General features: G+C 28.8%; 2 protein-coding genes across 3 annotated transcripts in view; both read left to right on the top strand.

The window, feature by feature from the left end:
• The window catches only part of LOC111620492 (dopamine receptor 1-like), a 91,565-nt gene extending 80,205 nt beyond the window's left edge, over window positions 1–11,360 (top strand). For both annotated transcript variants that reach the window (XM_023362411.1, XM_023362412.1), the window contains one exon: window positions 9,063–11,360. In XM_023362411.1, coding sequence (XP_023218179.1) covers window positions 9,063–10,262 — 1,200 coding nt within the window. In that variant the 3' untranslated portion in view covers window positions 10,263–11,360. The remainder of the gene's footprint in view (window positions 1–9,062) is intronic.
• Window positions 5,324–16,726, top strand: LOC111620493 (myosin regulatory light chain 2-like). The gene is made up of 8 exons (XM_023362413.1): window positions 5,324–5,473; window positions 15,173–15,343; window positions 15,422–15,497; window positions 15,713–15,814; window positions 15,919–15,994; window positions 16,083–16,131; window positions 16,200–16,324; window positions 16,402–16,726. Exons 1-7 carry the CDS (start codon window positions 5,471–5,473, stop codon window positions 16,308–16,310), a joined length of 588 nt encoding a protein of 195 aa, XP_023218181.1. The 5' UTR covers window positions 5,324–5,470; the 3' UTR covers window positions 16,311–16,324; window positions 16,402–16,726.
• The last annotated feature ends 1,683 nt before the right edge of the window (window positions 16,727–18,409 follow it).

Below are 18,409 nucleotides of genomic sequence, written 5' to 3'. Positions count from 1 at the left end.
TTATGGACCAGCAATTACTTATTTTGACATCGTCACAATGCTAGGATGCAATTTTTAATCGTATTTTAATTTAATAAAGAACACGCGAATTCTGGTCCAGGACAGAATTTCGTATATATTTAATGAAAATCGAGACCAGATATTGAAAGATTACGGTCCTCCGGCCACTAAGAGTTTCCATATCTGGTCTCGATTTTTATCTAACTCCATTCTCGGTATTAAAGAAGAACGAACGGACAGACGGAAAGACGATCGACAGTGAGAATCTGTAGCTCTTCAATTTGAAATTTGAATTAAATTTACATTAAAAAACCCTTAAAAAATCATTTAGTTAAACAAGAATTCTGTCATTTTTCTTCCTCATTCATATNTATATATATATATATATATATATGTATGAACAGTATGTATGCCTTGTACAGTACAGTACGTGTACGTATATATAGTCTATAATTAAAGTTTTAATTATAATTAAAAAGATCTTTTCTCATATAAATTATACCATAAAAAAATATCATAAATAAAAGTTTTAGATGAGAAAAAACTAGTTTAAAAGTTGTTTTATCAAATTATTCAAATATTTCCCGAGGTAAGAGAAGTCATCTCAACCTGAATATTTGATTTGTTCACTTTTTTTCCCCCTATTTACCTTTTCTTCTCTGCTTTTTCCCTGTTCGTAAGTGATTCTTGCTCCCTTCTTTTAATAGAAAAAATTCTCCCAGATTAAAAGAAAATATTGATCCGAACTCAAACTCTTGTTATCTTTACTTTTATCTTATTACAGATTTTTTTTTATTAAATACCCATTTTATTTAACAGAATTAAATCTATAATTTATTTATTTTTTGGCACTTACATTAATTTACTTTTATTCTTTTAATTTAAATATATTAATAAAATAATTTGTTTAATGGTTTATCTTCCATTCGCTAGATGGAGATAGACGTTTATACTGTTGTTAAGGTGTAAAATCTGTCATTAATTAAAGATTTAACAAAAGAAATAACCTAGAAAACGTGAACTAGATTTAAAATATATTTAGTTGAGACGAGCTCATTTTATTCATTCGAGAGTCTACTTAAATATAATTAAATCCGGAAAACAAGTAAAAATTTCCATTACTACTCGATATTCGGCGAAGTATTGTTGTTCGTAGTGTGTAATACGCACGAATACAATAGCTTGGTACACAGGAAATACGAAGTGTTTTTCTGATTATGTGAAAAACTTTATTAGAATGCTGGTGAAGTTGTATTTAATTTAATTATATACTTTGACTTAATTTTATTCAAGTAAATGACTTGATGTGTAACGTGTGTTAAAGGTCAAAGTGAAATCGGAATGTCAGAGTTCGAATTACTTTTTTCTATCCAAAAGAATAGTAATTTTTCTTTCGTGTGAATGCCCCACGTCTCGTGAATTAAAATCTTTATATTATTTTAATTCGTACATAGACTGATAGTTAAAAGATTGCAATTTTTTATGTAACAATAACATAAATTTTAACATCCGTTGGTGCATAATTCATTTAATTTTTTATATTTTATAATTTTTTCGTGTGTATCAAAATGAAATTTATTTTTATAAGTCAAATATAATTGGGCTGTAATTTTCAAATTGAAGACTTATACATTTCCACTGTCGTCTTCCATTCGTCTCCATTAATCTCGAGAATTGTGTTAGTTGGATGAAAATCGAGACCAGATACGGTAAGTTTATAGGGCGGAGGCTCGATTAACTGTATACGAACTTCCGGTCCAGCCCAGAAGTCACGTGGTTTCAATTCAAAATCTTTATTCTAGTAGAGCCTCGGAGAGAGGTGATCAGCAGATTTTTCCACGAGCACGGAGAAAACTTAGGGGCTCGTAGTGGTTCCTACCCCTATAAAATTAATGCTACTTTTTATTCGTTTTTTATTCGTTCAAAAAATTGCTAAAGGGACCCAATAATACAAGTAAGAAGCAAAAGAGAAATGAGATAATTAGGGCCCCATACAAGCTGCCAATGGCACAATCTAATTCTTCCTCCTCTTCTTTTATTCAAATTTTCCGAAATTCAGGCATTCTATATCCACTTGACATTTACTAATTAATTAATTCATCTATATATTAATAAATTTTTAAAAATTTTATATACTATAATATTTCTTAATTATTTCAATAAATATAAAACTTGATCGTGCTTTAAAAATATATATATTTACTGAAATAAAAAAGACTTTTTATAAAATATAGACTAATATTTTAATATTTTTATTTATTTATTTTTATTTTTCTTAATTTAAGAAAATTAGGAATAAACATTTATAAAATGACTTAAAAAATTAAATTTTTGTGCATTTAGCTGTACGTATCTACTCTCCATTTTCATTTAANAGATCTTAAATTTCTTATTATACACGAAAAAAATTCTTTGGGAAGAAAATAATGCTCGAAAGATAATTATTGGAATGTTAAAGAATCTCTGATTTCGTTCATTTGATATTAGAGGGGGAAAAATCAGTTCTTTAGATAACACTTCTAAAATTTAATGAATTTAATTGCATATTTGTAATAAATGTATTATTTTGTAAATAAAAATAACATATTTATTTATTTACTTATTTAAGAGTAAATTAAAATTGGTTTCAAAACTGTCATGTAAGACAATTAAATTATTTTTCTCGCATAAAATATATTAAAAATTCAATTAAATTTTTCTCAATTATGTAATCATTTCTATTTATAATAATATTTAATTAAATAAAAATTAACTTTAATTTACTGAATTATATAATAATTGATTACATTTATAAAAAGCTTAAGAAACAATCATCTAAAAAGTGTCTTACAGTTTATAAAATAAAATAAAAAAAGAAATTAAATTTAAAAAGTTAAGACACTTAGAAAGTCTCGTATTTAAATAAAATATTTAAGAATTAATTTCATTTTTAGTAGAGAATTAAAGCGAATGGCTTATGTTACTACAAGTATCTTTTAATAATCGAGTTGTTCATCGTTAATCTTCCAGCAAATCTATAATTATTTATGAGCAAATGATTGCCGTGTGGATATAACAGGCATATCTATAAATGCTTTGGTTATCATCAATCATCCTGTTTTCTGATTTAGATTCCGTTACGTGAGAATTTTCTGATAATAATAATAATTCTAGAAAATGTTTCTTATAAAATTAAAAATTCGATTTTGTGGGCTCGATAATTTATCATTTATAATTCGATAGAAGAAAATGAAACAGGAAATTCGGGGTGTGTTTTATTACATCCATAGAGCAGATGTTGTAGCTTGCTTATATTTAATAATGATAATAATAATAACAAACCCAAGTTTTTATCGCCTTACGTTTATTATCATTAAAAGATGTTTAAAAAAATGGAAGCAATAAAAAAAATTTTAGTTGTAGCTGCGACTTTACCAAAAATATATTTTAATGGACATCATCCAAGTATTTTAGGACGCTGACCAAATATGGTTTAACCCGATATAAATATTATTAAACATTTTATGGATAATTTCCTAATATTTACCACTTAAAATTTANGACAAACCATCACACGTGCTATTTAACCATAAACACGTAATACACTATTATTATTATTATTACAAATCGCAGCTTAGAAGTTAATAGCTTCCGTTTAGAGAGTAGAGTCACATTGACTTAAAATAATCCTAAAATATTAATTCTAATGACAATTTACTGGTATAAGCCTTAAATTCTAGATCAATTATATTTAATCACCTGTAAAGATGAAAGAGGAGGATGACGTCGTTTTTTACATTCCATTAACTCTTCCCCCACTTAATTATATGTCTAATCTACTCTTATATTTCATAGTTAATGGAAAAATTGTTAAGACGAGAGGCATTCTAATAGATGACACGGAATCAATAAACCAAACTTGGGGTATAGAAGAGTAACACTTCATTAAAATGAAAACAGGTGTCTTGAATGGATGCAAAATATCTGGTAGTATGCAGTATAATCTTATTCTGGGATAGAGTATGAGAAAAGATATGTGCCAGTTAGCTAAGTTCTTGCCAATTAGGCCAGGTTACAAATCTACCTAAGAGTAAATATGGCAAATTTCCAGATACGATCCGAAACAAGGGATAATTTCAATTGAAGTAGGGCCATAACCCAAGATCAATGGCTGTACATAGTGAAGATGAAATTCGAGATACGAGTGTGTAACTGATACTCTTCTTTTCTTTCGGATACACGTATAATGGGGGAAGAAAAAAAAATTTGAGATTTATTAACACGTGCGTAAACCCCCGCCAGAACTATTGCCAAAATTTGAACAATGAGTCATAAGATAGAGATTTGTTTTGAGATAGGCGCAGGTTATACAAAATGAAGTAGAAGTCTTTCTTTAAAAATATAAAGAATTACGAAAGATAAGAATGCGCTTCTATTTTCGTTCTTTTGCCTATTGTTTTATTTCGACAGGAGAAAATAACAATTTATTCTGCAATACTTCGAGCCTTCTAGTTTCGAATTTTCTTCCTTTTACTTTTTGCATATAAATTCGTTTCGATTACTTCACGCCGTAAATTTTCATAGAGGAAGAAGTACACGTATTATTCACTTTATACTAGAAGATCAGCAGCTAACAATACTTACCGGAAGAAAGTATTTGAGGTTCTGGAAGTGGCAGAACGTTGAGCGACTGAAGAAATAAAAATAAATCCCGACTAAAATTAAGCAGTTTTTGTATATAGATGATTTCCATACTAACCGTTATATAAACTACAAAAATACTTCTATAATTCCCCTTGCGTTGAATCGACAGTGATAGCTTCTACTTGTTAATAATCTTGCCAAAAAAAATAAACCAAAAGCTGTTCTTTTTTGACTTCCTGTCTGGAGTTGACGATCTCATTCAATTATTTCCAAAAAAAATTTCTTCTTTTTCACCATCAAAACACACGAAATTGTTAAATATTTTGCATAGAATACTCAGTTATAAATTAAATATATTAATTTTTAAGTAATTTATCATTTACTTCGACACGAAAAATTTAATTTCGTGCATTTTATAAGCACAATTAAGGTAAATTCCCGTTCTGCCCTTCGTCATAAATAAGCTATTGGCGATAATAAACCCTATTTTTTTTTTAAATAAAAATTCACGAAAATCGAAGGTGATAAAACGGTATTCTCATATTTCCACATGTAATCCAGCATCTACTATTGTCCACGATATTCTAAATTTAGTTGTCTTGTTCCAATTCCGAAATGGGGTTGAGAAAGAAATTCTTTCTGGGGATCATCTTCGTATTCTCATTGGTTATTTGTTAAACCTTAAATGTCGTTTGAGCCAAATCCCTTTGTCCTATTGGATAGATCAGATTACGTCATACCACGTGATATTAACTACTTCAGTTGTTGAAAATCGGACTTGGTGCTGATCCGTTCCTGGACTATTCTCAACTCCTTCGTTCAGTACAGACGCGCCTAACCTTACAACATGGTGAGTAGCGAACGAACTTTGACCTCGTATTTGTCTAGACGGTGCATGTTAAAGGCACATTGTTTAAACTTCCTCTTCTCTCCTTCCTTTTTTTTAAATTCTAGTTTAAATTCTTAACTTTTGTTGATAATTTAGTTTCAGAGGAATGAAAGTTGACTTTTGCCTTCGGGCTTCCATGCATTGTAAAAAAGTTTACGTGCAAATTGAAAAATGTCCTTCTAGTCTTTTAACTTTTTCTCTTTTAATTAATTAAGACAGAAAGTTTTAACAAAGTAAACTTAAAATAGAAAGAAAATTGAATTCTGGTAATTGGACCTTATAGAATTTCCTGGAAAAGGCAAATTTTAGATTTATCAATGCTCGAATTTAATTTTTGAAGAGAAAAATCTGATGCTTCCTGTTATTCAGACAAGTCTATCATCGATATAACTTATTTAAATTTGGTTTATTCATAGAAAAGTTAAAGAGAATTACAGAAATCATTGTAGGCAATGGATAAGAATCTCAGAAAAAATTCTTACTCTCGTTATATTTTCAGTTTTTAGAAATTAACTGCAGAGAAGACTTTATTTTCAGATTAATGAAATTGTAATTTATCTCGATTAGCATTAATTTAAAGTATTTTAAATCTGAAAATAATTAATTTAAGTATTGAGAAAGTTAAGAAAAAAACGATCCACAACAGAAGTTACATCAGATTTTCGCTTTAAAATTGAAATTAAATCTCTTGGGAAAAAATAATATACATAATACTGTAGAATATATCTTATAAATTTATAATATTACACGTTTTAATCCATTAATCTCGAGAATTGTGTTAGTTGGATGAAAATCGAGACCAGATATTGAAAGATTACGGTCCTCCGGCCACTAAGAGTTTCCATATCTGGTCTCGATTTTTATCTAACTCCATTCTCGGTATTAAAGAAGAACGAACGGACAGACGGAAAGACGATCGACAGTGAGAATCTGTAGCTCTTCAATTTGAAATTTGAATTAAATTTACATTAAAAAACCCTTAAAAAATCATTTAGTTAAACAAGAATTCTGTCATTTTTCTTCCTCATTCATATAATTTCTAAATTTAGTAAATCGATTGTTTTTAATCTGTTCGTATCCCATACATTTGGCTGTAACTTTAATCGATCTGCTCTTATCGAAGCACTTGTTAATTTGACATGCACTAAGTATTTACTTCGCTTTAATCTAAAGAAAGACGATTAATCTACCGAGCTACAAATCTTCTAAACCTTTCTATAATCCTCACTTTAATAAATCTTATCGAAAAGTTACTAAATAAGCGGCGATAGCAAAGGTTTATCTACTACTTTTAAAGATAGGAAACGAACGTTTGCAGTTCAAATTAATTACTTTTATTCTTTAATTCCTCTCCTACGTCTGTTAAAGTATTAAATTACACAAAAACAGCAATAAACCTTACTCTTTCTCTATATAAATCGGTTAAAGTATGAAACACATCTGCTGTGAATTATAAATGAAGCTGACAATGTCCTACAGTTATATTACTACACACGTCAGTCAATGCGATAATTCTACTATTTTCGAGTGGATAGAATCTCCTTTAGTTAAGAAAATAAACAAAATTTATAATTAAATTAATTAAAATAAAATAAATTTTTATTTTAGTTAATTTTTTAACAATTATTTAAGCAAAAGTAGCGCCTATTTTTAGCACTTTGCTTTGATTCGTTAAGCAAATAAACTGATGATATTTCATGTACAAAAAATAGTGAAAGAAAAGTAGAAATTATTTTTAGAAATGTTTCGGTTGACTTTATAAGGGGCAAGAATTTGAAATTATTAAGATTAATAATTACTTGGCAGCACGACTAATTTCACATCTCTGATCGAATTATCACAAAACATATAAGTGATTACCTCGTGGATTCACGCTCGAATGTACTCGAGAAATCTTGAATTTAATAAAATTTTATTAATAATCATCCAACAGGCTTAAACACCTTAACTCTTATCATCATTTTATGTTATTAATAAATATGGTAGGGATGCCATTATGACCAAGTTTGAACTCGTTGACCATAGTCCAAACTTGATTGGATTTAATGGGCTCCCCTACCTTAAATATAGAAAATATCATAAAAAAATTTATTGATTTATAAGTAATTTTCTTTGTAAAGTTTATATTTTAAAAAATGGGAGTAATTAATATAATATGAATTTAATATAAACTTGAATTTAACGTAGTTCTTCCTTCAACAGGAAACTACTTTATTAATTTAATTTTTATTATTTTAATGTACAACATCGAATAAATAAATAACTAAAAATAATTCGTTTTAATTAATATCTAGCACCGAAAAAATATAAATTTAGTTTTTCTAAGTAAAAAATTTTTTACTGGTTGTGTAATTCAGGTAGGAATATATCCTTGTAGGAAATTAATTCGATTTCTTGGCTGGTATTCCACTTCAATTCTTAATAAATCCTTCAGATTTTTGATATAAGATTAAGACGTGTCCTCGAGGTGATTATATTGGAGAAATTGGGGATGACGTCCTTTGAAATCAGTTCACTTTGTTAGAAAAATGTGTTTTTTTCTTATAAAAAAAGAAGTATAATTTAAAACCGAGAAAATACAATATACATAATATTTAATTGTATTTAATTTTTTTTACTAATTATTTATGAACTGAGATCCGTGTTGACATCATCGAACGAAATTCTAAAATGTATCCTTCATTAATATGTAAAACAATAACTCGAGTCGTTACAAAAATAGCATCGTGTTTAAGAATTCACCTTCAGAAGAATTGACAAACATAAAAAAAAAATCTAAAAATAATTTTAATATATTTTATAATGAGTACCTTAATTAAATTTTTATCTAATGATTGCTTCTAATTATATTAATAAAATATTTTTATAATTCATTATTAATATATTTTTAATAACATAAAATTATCCCTGAAGTGTAGTTTTACAGTAAAATGATATTTTTTAACTTTAAGGAAAAATTTTATTTCTGCGAAAAAAAGATAAAAATCAAGCAGCGAGTTGACGTACTTTCCCGGCAAAAAAAGTTAAAATTGTGTGTGGCGCCATCTATTATGAGATTTTATTTTAAAAGTTTTTTATTATTAATTATTGTAAAATGTCAAAAAGCTTAATTTTCAGGATAGAGATGAGTTTTATATTTTTAAATAAATTGTAAATGCTAATANTCAGGATAGAGACGAGTTTTATATTTTTAAATAAATTGTAAATGCTAATAAGTAAACTCTTCGTTAAGTTAACCCCACTCGAGATACGAAACACACCTTTCTATCTCCCCAATCCCTGGACTTTTAACAACCAAAATTTAATATCGTCGATCCCTTAACACACAAACCTCGTTGCAAATTTTCAGAAATTTTGGACAAAAGGCACAGAAGTTATTAAGCTTCAAAGAGGGTGAAGGAAATTATGCTCCTCCACACACATACATACATATATATAGAAATAAAACCTCAATTTCTTTTGTATTTCTCGTCATTTGAAGGTTTTGATTTTATATTTTAAAAATAAGTTATAAGTTTTAATATATTCTTTTTTATTTTATTTTATGTAGAAACAAGTGGCAAACCCCGAATGGAGAGACCAAGTATCAAACATGGTGTCTGTTTTTCCTGATAACAACTCATCATCCACGACACCCGAAACTGAAAATCAAAACTTTTGGAACCTAACGACAAAATGCATTGTTGGAATACTACTCGTACTTATTATATTCCTGTCGATATCCGGGAATATTCTTGTTTGTGTAGCGATCTACACCGATCGAAGACTAAGAAAACTCGGGAATCTCTTTTTAGTGTCTTTAGCTTTAGCCGATTTATTTGTGGCATCTTTAGTAATGACGTTTGCAGTAGCCAACGATTTAATGGGTTATTGGATGTTTGGATCTCAGTTCTGCGATACTTGGACTGCTTTCGACGTCATGTGTTCGACTGCATCGATCCTCAATCTCTGTGCCATAAGTTTAGATAGGTTTATTCACATTAAAGATCCCTTGAGATACGGACGCTGGATGACCAAGAAAATAGTTTTATCTGCTATCGGTGGTATATGGATATTATCAGCACTCGTCTCCTTTCTGCCAATAAGTTTGGGTTGGCATAAACCTAATAAAATTCAACCTCCACCCGTTATTGACGGACAACCCGTGTGTGCTCTGGAATTAACCACTACTTACGCAGTTGTATCTTCTACTATCAGCTTTTACGTTCCCTGTGTTGTCATGGTGGCTCTTTATACTCGACTCTATCTCTACGCCAGAAAACACGTACGAAATATCAGAGCGGTTACAAAACCCGGTTTCACACCACCCGCTAATCCGGCAGCCAAACCTACAAAATTAGCAAGGCCGTTCAGTCATACATCTTATCACAGTATGGACCACAAAGCAGCCATTACACTAGGCATCATTATGGGTGTGTTTCTAGTGTGTTGGGTACCGTTCTTCTGTGTTAATATTGTACACGCTTCCTGTAACGACTGTGTGTCCGAATGGACGTTTAAAGGGCTTACCTGGCTCGGATATTTCAATTCGGCTCTGAATCCAATTATCTATAGTATATTTAATACAGAATTTCGCGATGCATTCCGTAGGATCTTGGTTACTTACCTCCATGTTAAATGCTGCGGATTGTGTTACATCGATAATGGTAGCCAATGGAATAATAATAACCATAGATCGTCGCCTATTAATGGTAACCCCGTAAACCAAATCGAAGCTCCCGGAAATTGGCCCGGAAAATCGGATGTTTGACTCGTTCTATCTACTTGCGGCTATCATTCCATATTTATTAATTAAAAAAATAAATAATGCCCACAATTTTCTAGGCAATAATACAATTTAAGGCCTAATTGCTAATGTTTATAACTTTCGTTATATAAATATAAGGTCTAATTTAGTTTGGGTAAGTTTCCAGTCACAGGAAACTCGAAAATGTTTGTGTTCCTATGTAAATTCTGCAAGTCCAAACATAAACGTGCCTATATAAAATGTAAGCATTTATTAAATTAAAAGTTTATACGAAAAATAATTAAAATCATATAAAATATAAATTTAAAACATATCTTTTAAAGAGGAAAATTATGCTTACAGAGATTTAAAAAAATGATAATCAAATATTTTAAATAATAAATTATTGTAATACACAAAAGAGCAAAAATCATAAATAATTTTATAAAAATTTAGCTTACAGAAATTAGAATTTTGAAAGAATATTTTTGGATAAAGAACTAAAAGAATATTCATTTTTTGCTGAAATTAAATACAGAGTAGCCTCTAGTTAACGAAGAGTCCCAAAATATCCTCCGATAGTAGCAGTCTTATATATACATATATATGTATATTTATTTATTTTAATCGAGTTAAATATAGTAAATTGTTATTACGAGAAATAAAGTCACGCTGTAAACGCACAGAAAATATGTAAAAGAAATTATGACGTAAGTTGTTTAATATTAGAATGAATATTCGACATTGTAACGCCACACAGGGCCGGCACGAGTTACAGGCACACTAGGGGGATGAAAATTTAGGGGCATCACACCAGCATCGGTTAAAGGGCGCTACAGCGCCCTTTAACGTTGGTGTTGGTGTGGCGCCAAAATCTTCCTAGAGTGCCAAAAAACTCTCGGCCCGAACCCGACGCCATATGTTTGTAAATAATAATTCTGTATTGTGAAAATAAAGATAATTTATAGTCTTATTGAAGTAACGAAGTATATTGTTTTTTTGCTCAAGATTACGTAATAGAAGAATATACATAACACGAGGATGCTTTTGTGTATGTGTTAAGATCGATTTTTTCATTTATAGCTGTATGTCGTTTAAGTTAAATGTTGTAAAATTGTTTTATTCTAATAAAAATGTTTAACCGAATCAATTAAATTGTCTTTAATTACTTTCTAGTAAAAACGTTTTCGCCTAATTATTCGATGATTAATGAAAGCGTTGAACTACCGTCGACAACAGTCGACTTGTTTTCGTTCACCATATCACAGGAACCGCTTTCTTTAATTGAATTTCGACAGTAACCCGATCTTCTTCTGCCACCGAAACTGTTACAAGTTTCCGATTGCTTTCCGCTTCACTAATTTGTCAGTAGCAAAGTACCTATAGAACCTACCAAAGTGCAACTCTCTTAAACGCCACTCTACTATACACCAAATTTAATACTTGAAAGTAGGAAATGTAAACCTGTCATAACAGATAAGAGACAAAGCACAAAGAAATGATTTATGTTGTCAGTTCTATATTTAGGAATTTTTTTTTTTTGCCAAAAGTGAGTTCCTTTGATGAACGGTTTATCAAGTGCTCCTGAATTTCTTCGAACATCCTCCCTTATTTTTTATACAACTGCGAAATGTTATAAACTAGAAACACTACTAGACACTAGAACTTCTAGATTATAATGTCTAGAACAATGTTTCCCAAAATTTTCGGACTACCGTCTCTTTTTGTGCATATTTTTCTTATATTTGTTTTGTGTGAAATGAAATTTTATCTCCTTTGTCTTCCAACACCCCCTGCTACCTTTCGCCTTTCAACGCCCCCCCCCCCTTGAGTCTTCTACCGCCCTCAAGAGTTCTGCCTCACTTCTAGACACTAGCAGACGAACACTACAACTGCTAGACACTAATAGAGAAACACTACAACTTCTAGATTTAACAAACGAGCGCCACATTTTAATCTAGCGGAAATTCCTCGTATAGGTTAAACTGCCACACGCAATATAGAGGAGAATATTAAGTACTCGTAACAGCTCAACACTGAAATTATCAAGATACACTTTAAAGCCGGCGATGATAAATTACCTAATGCAGAGATTTGTCATGAAGTCGTGAATCATAATTACTGCCAGGGAATTCAATCAAAAAGCATGCAATTATTTTTAATAATGAAGTTCTGTAACACCCCGTTCTTTCACCTTTCATAAAAAGAAAATTTCGTCCATGCCTTGTTATTTACGAAATGTCATCCAAGTATTTTCCATTCTCTTACCTGCTTTTATTGGTGACGTAAGGATACGATTTGGTGTCACAATGACAAGAATAGTAACTTGGGGATGACAACCGTGACGTCAAATTGTACTAAGCTAGAAGTGTTATAAGGCCTACAAGACGTAGTATTCTAATAAAGTGACTTTTATCAGATAAAACAACAACAATAGCATCCTGCATTCCATTCGAATATAAGGTTAAAACTTTTTACTTTCGTATACTTACACTTGGTACATTTATAATTTGTCTTCCTGTCAATAGATGGCTGTAGTATCGTTTTAAAATAAATTTACTATTTTTTGTGATTTATTTTAAAACTTGATATATGCATTAAATACTTTAATTTTTAAAGATTATATTTAGTTAAACAAAATTTTTNATTTAATTTTTGAAGAGAAAAATCTGATGCTTCCTGTTATTCAGACAAGTCTATCATCGATATAACTTATTTAAATTTGGTTTATTCATAGAAAAGTTAAAGAGAATTACAGAAATCATTGTAGGCAATGGATAAGAATCTCAGAAAAAATTCTTACTCTCGTTATATTTTCAGTTTTTAGAAATTAACTGCAGAGAAGACTTTATTTTCAGATTAATGAAATTGTAATTTATCTCGATTAGCATTAATTTAAAGTATTTTAAATCTGAAAATAATTAATTTAAGTATTGAGAAAGTTAAGAAAAAAACGATCCACAACAGAAGTTACATCAGATTTTCGCTTTAAAATTGAAATTAAATCTCTTGGGAAAAAATAATATACATAATACTGTAGAATATATCTTATAAATTTATAATATTACACGTTTTAATATAATTATTTAAATCATCAGAAGGCAAAGAGCAAAAATATAAGCAGGAATCAAGCAGTAAATATTCTATGCAAAAAAATTAACCTTTATAATTCTTATTTATAATTATAATTAAGAAAAAAATGATTATTTATTAAGTAAAATAATATATTTAATTCCAAAAATAATCATTGTTTTTAATTATAAAGATGTTTATCCGTGTTATATGTTGAAGCTCGTTACAAGTTAGTAAATTCTAACTAAATCAATATTTTTCTTAATAAATAATAAAAGTATAAGTTGCTGAATTATAAAAATGGAAAGATATCAAAATAATATAGTTAATTAATATAAAAATCGTAGCTTTACAGGGATAAAAATGATCAGGATTCATCAAAACAGATGAAGCGATAAGTTATCAACATCCATCCCTAAGGTCTAATTACATAATTTACTAACTGGTACATAATTAATTATTAAAATACACTTGGTTCTATAATAAATCATCGTAATGTTATACAAATCACGCTTTTCACAAACTTGCTAAGTTGAAAATTAATTATGAAATATCAACACCTACGTATAAGATACGTTAGATGTTGCAGATCTGGATAAATCTGTGTTCCACTTAGTTAATTACTGGCTTTTTGCCATATTTTTCGAATTTACCTTAACATTCATTAATGCATTTAACCGACGATGTCATGTAAATTTTGCATTTAAAAGAAAAATCATTGTCGAAAATGCCATTGTTACAATTATTTTTAAAGTTTTGGAAAGGCCTACGTTGTATGATTCATTAGTGAAAAACTCGAGACACTCTATAAGGAAGACCTTAAGAATGGTGACTTATATTTAGCTCCGTACTGACTTAATAGATAACAAAGGAGATGGGGATGCAGTCGAGCTGAGCTGAATGTTTAAAAATAACTTGGAGTGTGCTGAGTCCGAGGAATGATTCGCACGCCATTTTGGGTGATGCCTGAATTAGATCAAATAGGATCCTGGCTAGAACAGAGTATTTATGGTAGTCTGCCTTTCAACCTCCTGACTTTCACATTCTCTTGTTTTTCTCAACAGAAAATTTGAATTATTATATTTTAAAAAATGAAAAATTATTTTTTATTTTAATAAATCTTTTATGCAATATTATTTTTAATAATTTAATACTTATTTTAAATTTTTTCTATATTTTTTTAAATTAATGAATTTGACAATTAACACAGTTTTTTTTATTTAAAACAAGAAGTGGGTGAGGAAAGAATAGATGGAGTTAGAGATGAAACATATGAAAATTATTAAATATTTAATAATAAAAGTTGTTAAACTGGTTGCTCTTAGATTTAATATACCATTTACAAGTAGAATATTCTTCTATCTAAATATAGAATCATTACAATTTCCGTTGGATGTCGCTTTGGTAATTCGACACCCTGTCCTAGCTTCCTCCTCCTTAACATCTACAACAAATATAGGTTTTTATTATTTTTAAACCTTGTTCTCTGTTTCGCTTATTAATAATAATAAGAATATCCAAATTATAATTAAAACTTTTCAATTATAAAAATCTAAACTTATCCTCCTTCAACCGTTTTCGTTTACAGTAATTCAATTCCTTCTTTACAAAATAGTGTTTCGCGTTTATTTTGAACCCATAAATATTTGTATATTTGAAAAATTAACTTTTAAAATATTCTAGAGTTTTCACTACTTGATTTCTTTGGAGAGATATTCGTAATTTATTAAAACAAGAACATTTCAAATTACATTTAACTAGCGAGAAAAAGGGGAGGAAAAATATTAATTAAAATAAAATAAAATCTAATTAAATTTTATATTCTATTTAATTTAATTTTAATTTTGTTTTCCTTTTTTCAGGGAGACGACGACAAGAAGGAAAAGAAGAAGAAGAGCAAGAAGAAGTCAGAGGAAGAGGAAGCTCCAGCACCAGCAGCGCCCGCTAAAGCATCCGCAAAGAAGCGAGCACAGAGATCAACATCAAATGTGTTTGCTATGTTTACACAACATCAAGTTCAGGAATTCAAAGAAGTTAGTTATTTTTCATAGTTTTTTTTTTCCATCATTACATTATTTCCAGTAATTTAACACGTGTTTATTCATATTCAGGCTTTCCAATTGATCGACCAAGACAAAGATGGTTTTATCTCCAAAAATGACATCAGAGCTACTTTTGATTCGTTAGGTAAATCATTTCATTATATTATTTTCAAATATTAAAAGGTTTATTTGTCGTCAGAAGTGTTCCTTCTTAATTAAAAATCAAACTGTAATTGTTTTAAATTTGATAAAGTAAAACCGAATGTGTTAAGGTTCAGGGTTGTAGGATTACTGTAAATTAAAATAAAAATGTATAAGGGACGATTCTTACCTTTAAAAAAATTAACTTTACTATTTCAGGTCGTCTCTGTACTGATCAGGAGTTGGAGCAAATGATTTCTGAAGCTCCCGGTCCCATCAACTTCACCATGTTCCTGACCATTTTCGGTGACAGAATTTCAGGTAAAAACGGAGTTAATTATATTAAATTTATTAATAGATATAATATATATTACACGTAAAAAATATAAACAATATTACTAATGAATAAAATACTTATATAACAGGTAGCGATGAAGACGAAGTTATCATCAAGGCATTTAATCTGTACGATGAAGGAGATGGAAAGATGAAGGAAGACAAGTATGTAATTGAATTCATTTTAAATCCTGTAATATAACTGTAAATAAATAATTATATCTTTATAACTTAAATTATTGTAACATTACAGGTTACGGCACGATCTGACAACGTGGGGTGAGAAGCTTACACAAGATGAGGTAAATTTCGACAAATTATTCAATTAACTTTAAAATTCATAATTAAAAATTATTTTTACTTTTTACAGATGGACGATGCCTTGAGTGAAGCTCCCGTTGACAGCAAAGGTTACATTGACATCAAAAAATTCACTGCTCTTCTCACAGGTAGTGCGAAGGACGAAGAAGAGGGTGCATAATTTCCATCACTGTGGTAATTTCGAAATAATACATAAACATTTTTATAAAAAGTTAATTAAAATAGAAAATTTAATTAAATTTAATTTGTAGAATCGACACCAAGAGCTGCTGAATACATTGTACCATGGAAAATGTCATCCGAAGGCTCCGTCATTGATCATCATGTGGCACATAATATAACTGTCTTCCTATGTACTATCGAGTCTTTTTAAAGTGTAGATTCCTTTTCTTTCTCTTTGTACATGATTCCTTGCACTCTTATGGCGAGCCTTAACGAGTGGTTCATGTAAGCAATGGGTGCCGAAATTTTCTTTTGAATTTTTTTTTTTTTTTTCTTTCGTTCTTCTCTCCGAAAGACTTTCTGAAAAGCTTAATTTCTTTTACGGCAGATGAATAAAAATGTTTAAAACTTGAATGTTTTTGTAAATAAATCTTTAAAAATAAAAAAGAGTACACAAACTTTAACAAATAAAAATCAAGAATTTATATATTAATATCAAAACACAATTCAGAATTTAAAAAAAAATGATTATTATAATTATATTTGAAAATAATAAATAAATTATTATTATTATTATTATTAAGAGAATAAAATAACTGATTGATATTGAATTATTCATNGAATAGATCTGAAGAATCATTATTCCCAGAAAGTATTCTTTCAATATGCAACGTATTCTTTTACATATATAAAGTTTTCATGTTATTTTTATACTCATATTGTATTCAAATCTTATTATTTTGTTTATAAATTTTTCTCCTTCGCTTCTATCGATCTTGTATAATATTTTAAAGTTTAAACAATTCTGATCAAGTTAGTATGTAAATTACAAAAGACATCAGTGATATTTCTTTCCTTTATTTTCTTTAAATAAATTATTATTATTATTATTATTAAATTACCTTTTCTCTATCAATTTAAAATTTAAAATTTCCTTTGTAAACACTTAACACAATGTCAATTTTAATGGCGACATAACGGCTTATGAGTAATACATATAAATTTACTGTATTTGATATATAAATAATACAGAATATATTTAAAGATTTTAAAGAAATAAATATAAATTCTTTAAACGTTTTAAACTGTTAAAGAATCGAATATTTTGGATTTAAGCCAGAGAGGTCATCCTTGAAATTCTACTCTTTCCTTACGTAAACAGTTAACGAATTTCGAGAAAACAAGAATTTAAATTATTAAAATATCTGCAAAATTTAAAAATTAATTTTAGTTTAATCATTTTAATTGTTTCTAGAAATGTCTTATTTGGAATATTTAGAATTTAATTCGGTAAAGAAAATATAAAAATAAATTTATTGTCGGTATTCAGTTTCTTTGACTAAATAAGGAGTTCGATACGTCAAAATGATTACTTCTAGAGCAGAAATCTAATCATTTCGTTTATTTCTAAGCCAAATGAACGACAGGAATAGAAGGATAAATATTTGTTTTTATTTTATTTTTGACTCCTTCCTCTTGCGGGTACTAAAGAGGGCCTTTTTTAGTCAAGCCCATCGTAAGTTCGGCTAAGTTTATGATGGAGGCAACATGGGCCTAACATTTCATGAAATTCGCGTAGAAAGTAAAAAATTAAGGTAAAATTCTTTTAACATTAAATTCATTATTATTCAGCGCATTTCTTAAAAATTTTTTATTTATATTTAAGAATAACTACGTAATATGCAAATAAAATAATTTAAAAAAATTAGTTTACTGATTCCAGAGCAGCTTTCTCTGTAAACCAATTTAGATCTAAGGTGGCAGAATTTATGGTTAAAGTCGGATTGTAACTCGACAAATCCATAAATAGTTGTTTTAAAATATAATTTCTCCTTTCTTTTAAATTTTACAATAAAATTTTTTATGAAAATAGGTCAAAATATACAGAATAATATTGAATTATCATAAAATTATTTAATTTATAAAACTACAAGCATTGGTGTATTCTTGTGTTTCTTATATTTAATATATTAAAAAATTAAATTAAATAGTGTTCAATCATGTGGTCATAGAAGCCTTATAATTTACTCACGAGAAGTTTTGGATGCTTAGTCTCGAGTTACGTAAGTAGCAACGATGTATTGAGAATACCACGTG

This window comes from Centruroides sculpturatus, unplaced genomic scaffold, assembly GCF_000671375.1.
Source record: "Centruroides sculpturatus isolate CEXI.00-Female unplaced genomic scaffold, Cexi_2.0 scaffold28, whole genome shotgun sequence".
NCBI classification, from domain to species: domain Eukaryota; kingdom Metazoa; phylum Arthropoda; class Arachnida; order Scorpiones; family Buthidae; genus Centruroides; species Centruroides sculpturatus.
Note: the sequence above shows the minus strand (reverse complement) of the source record. Positions and strands in the feature narration are given on the sequence as shown.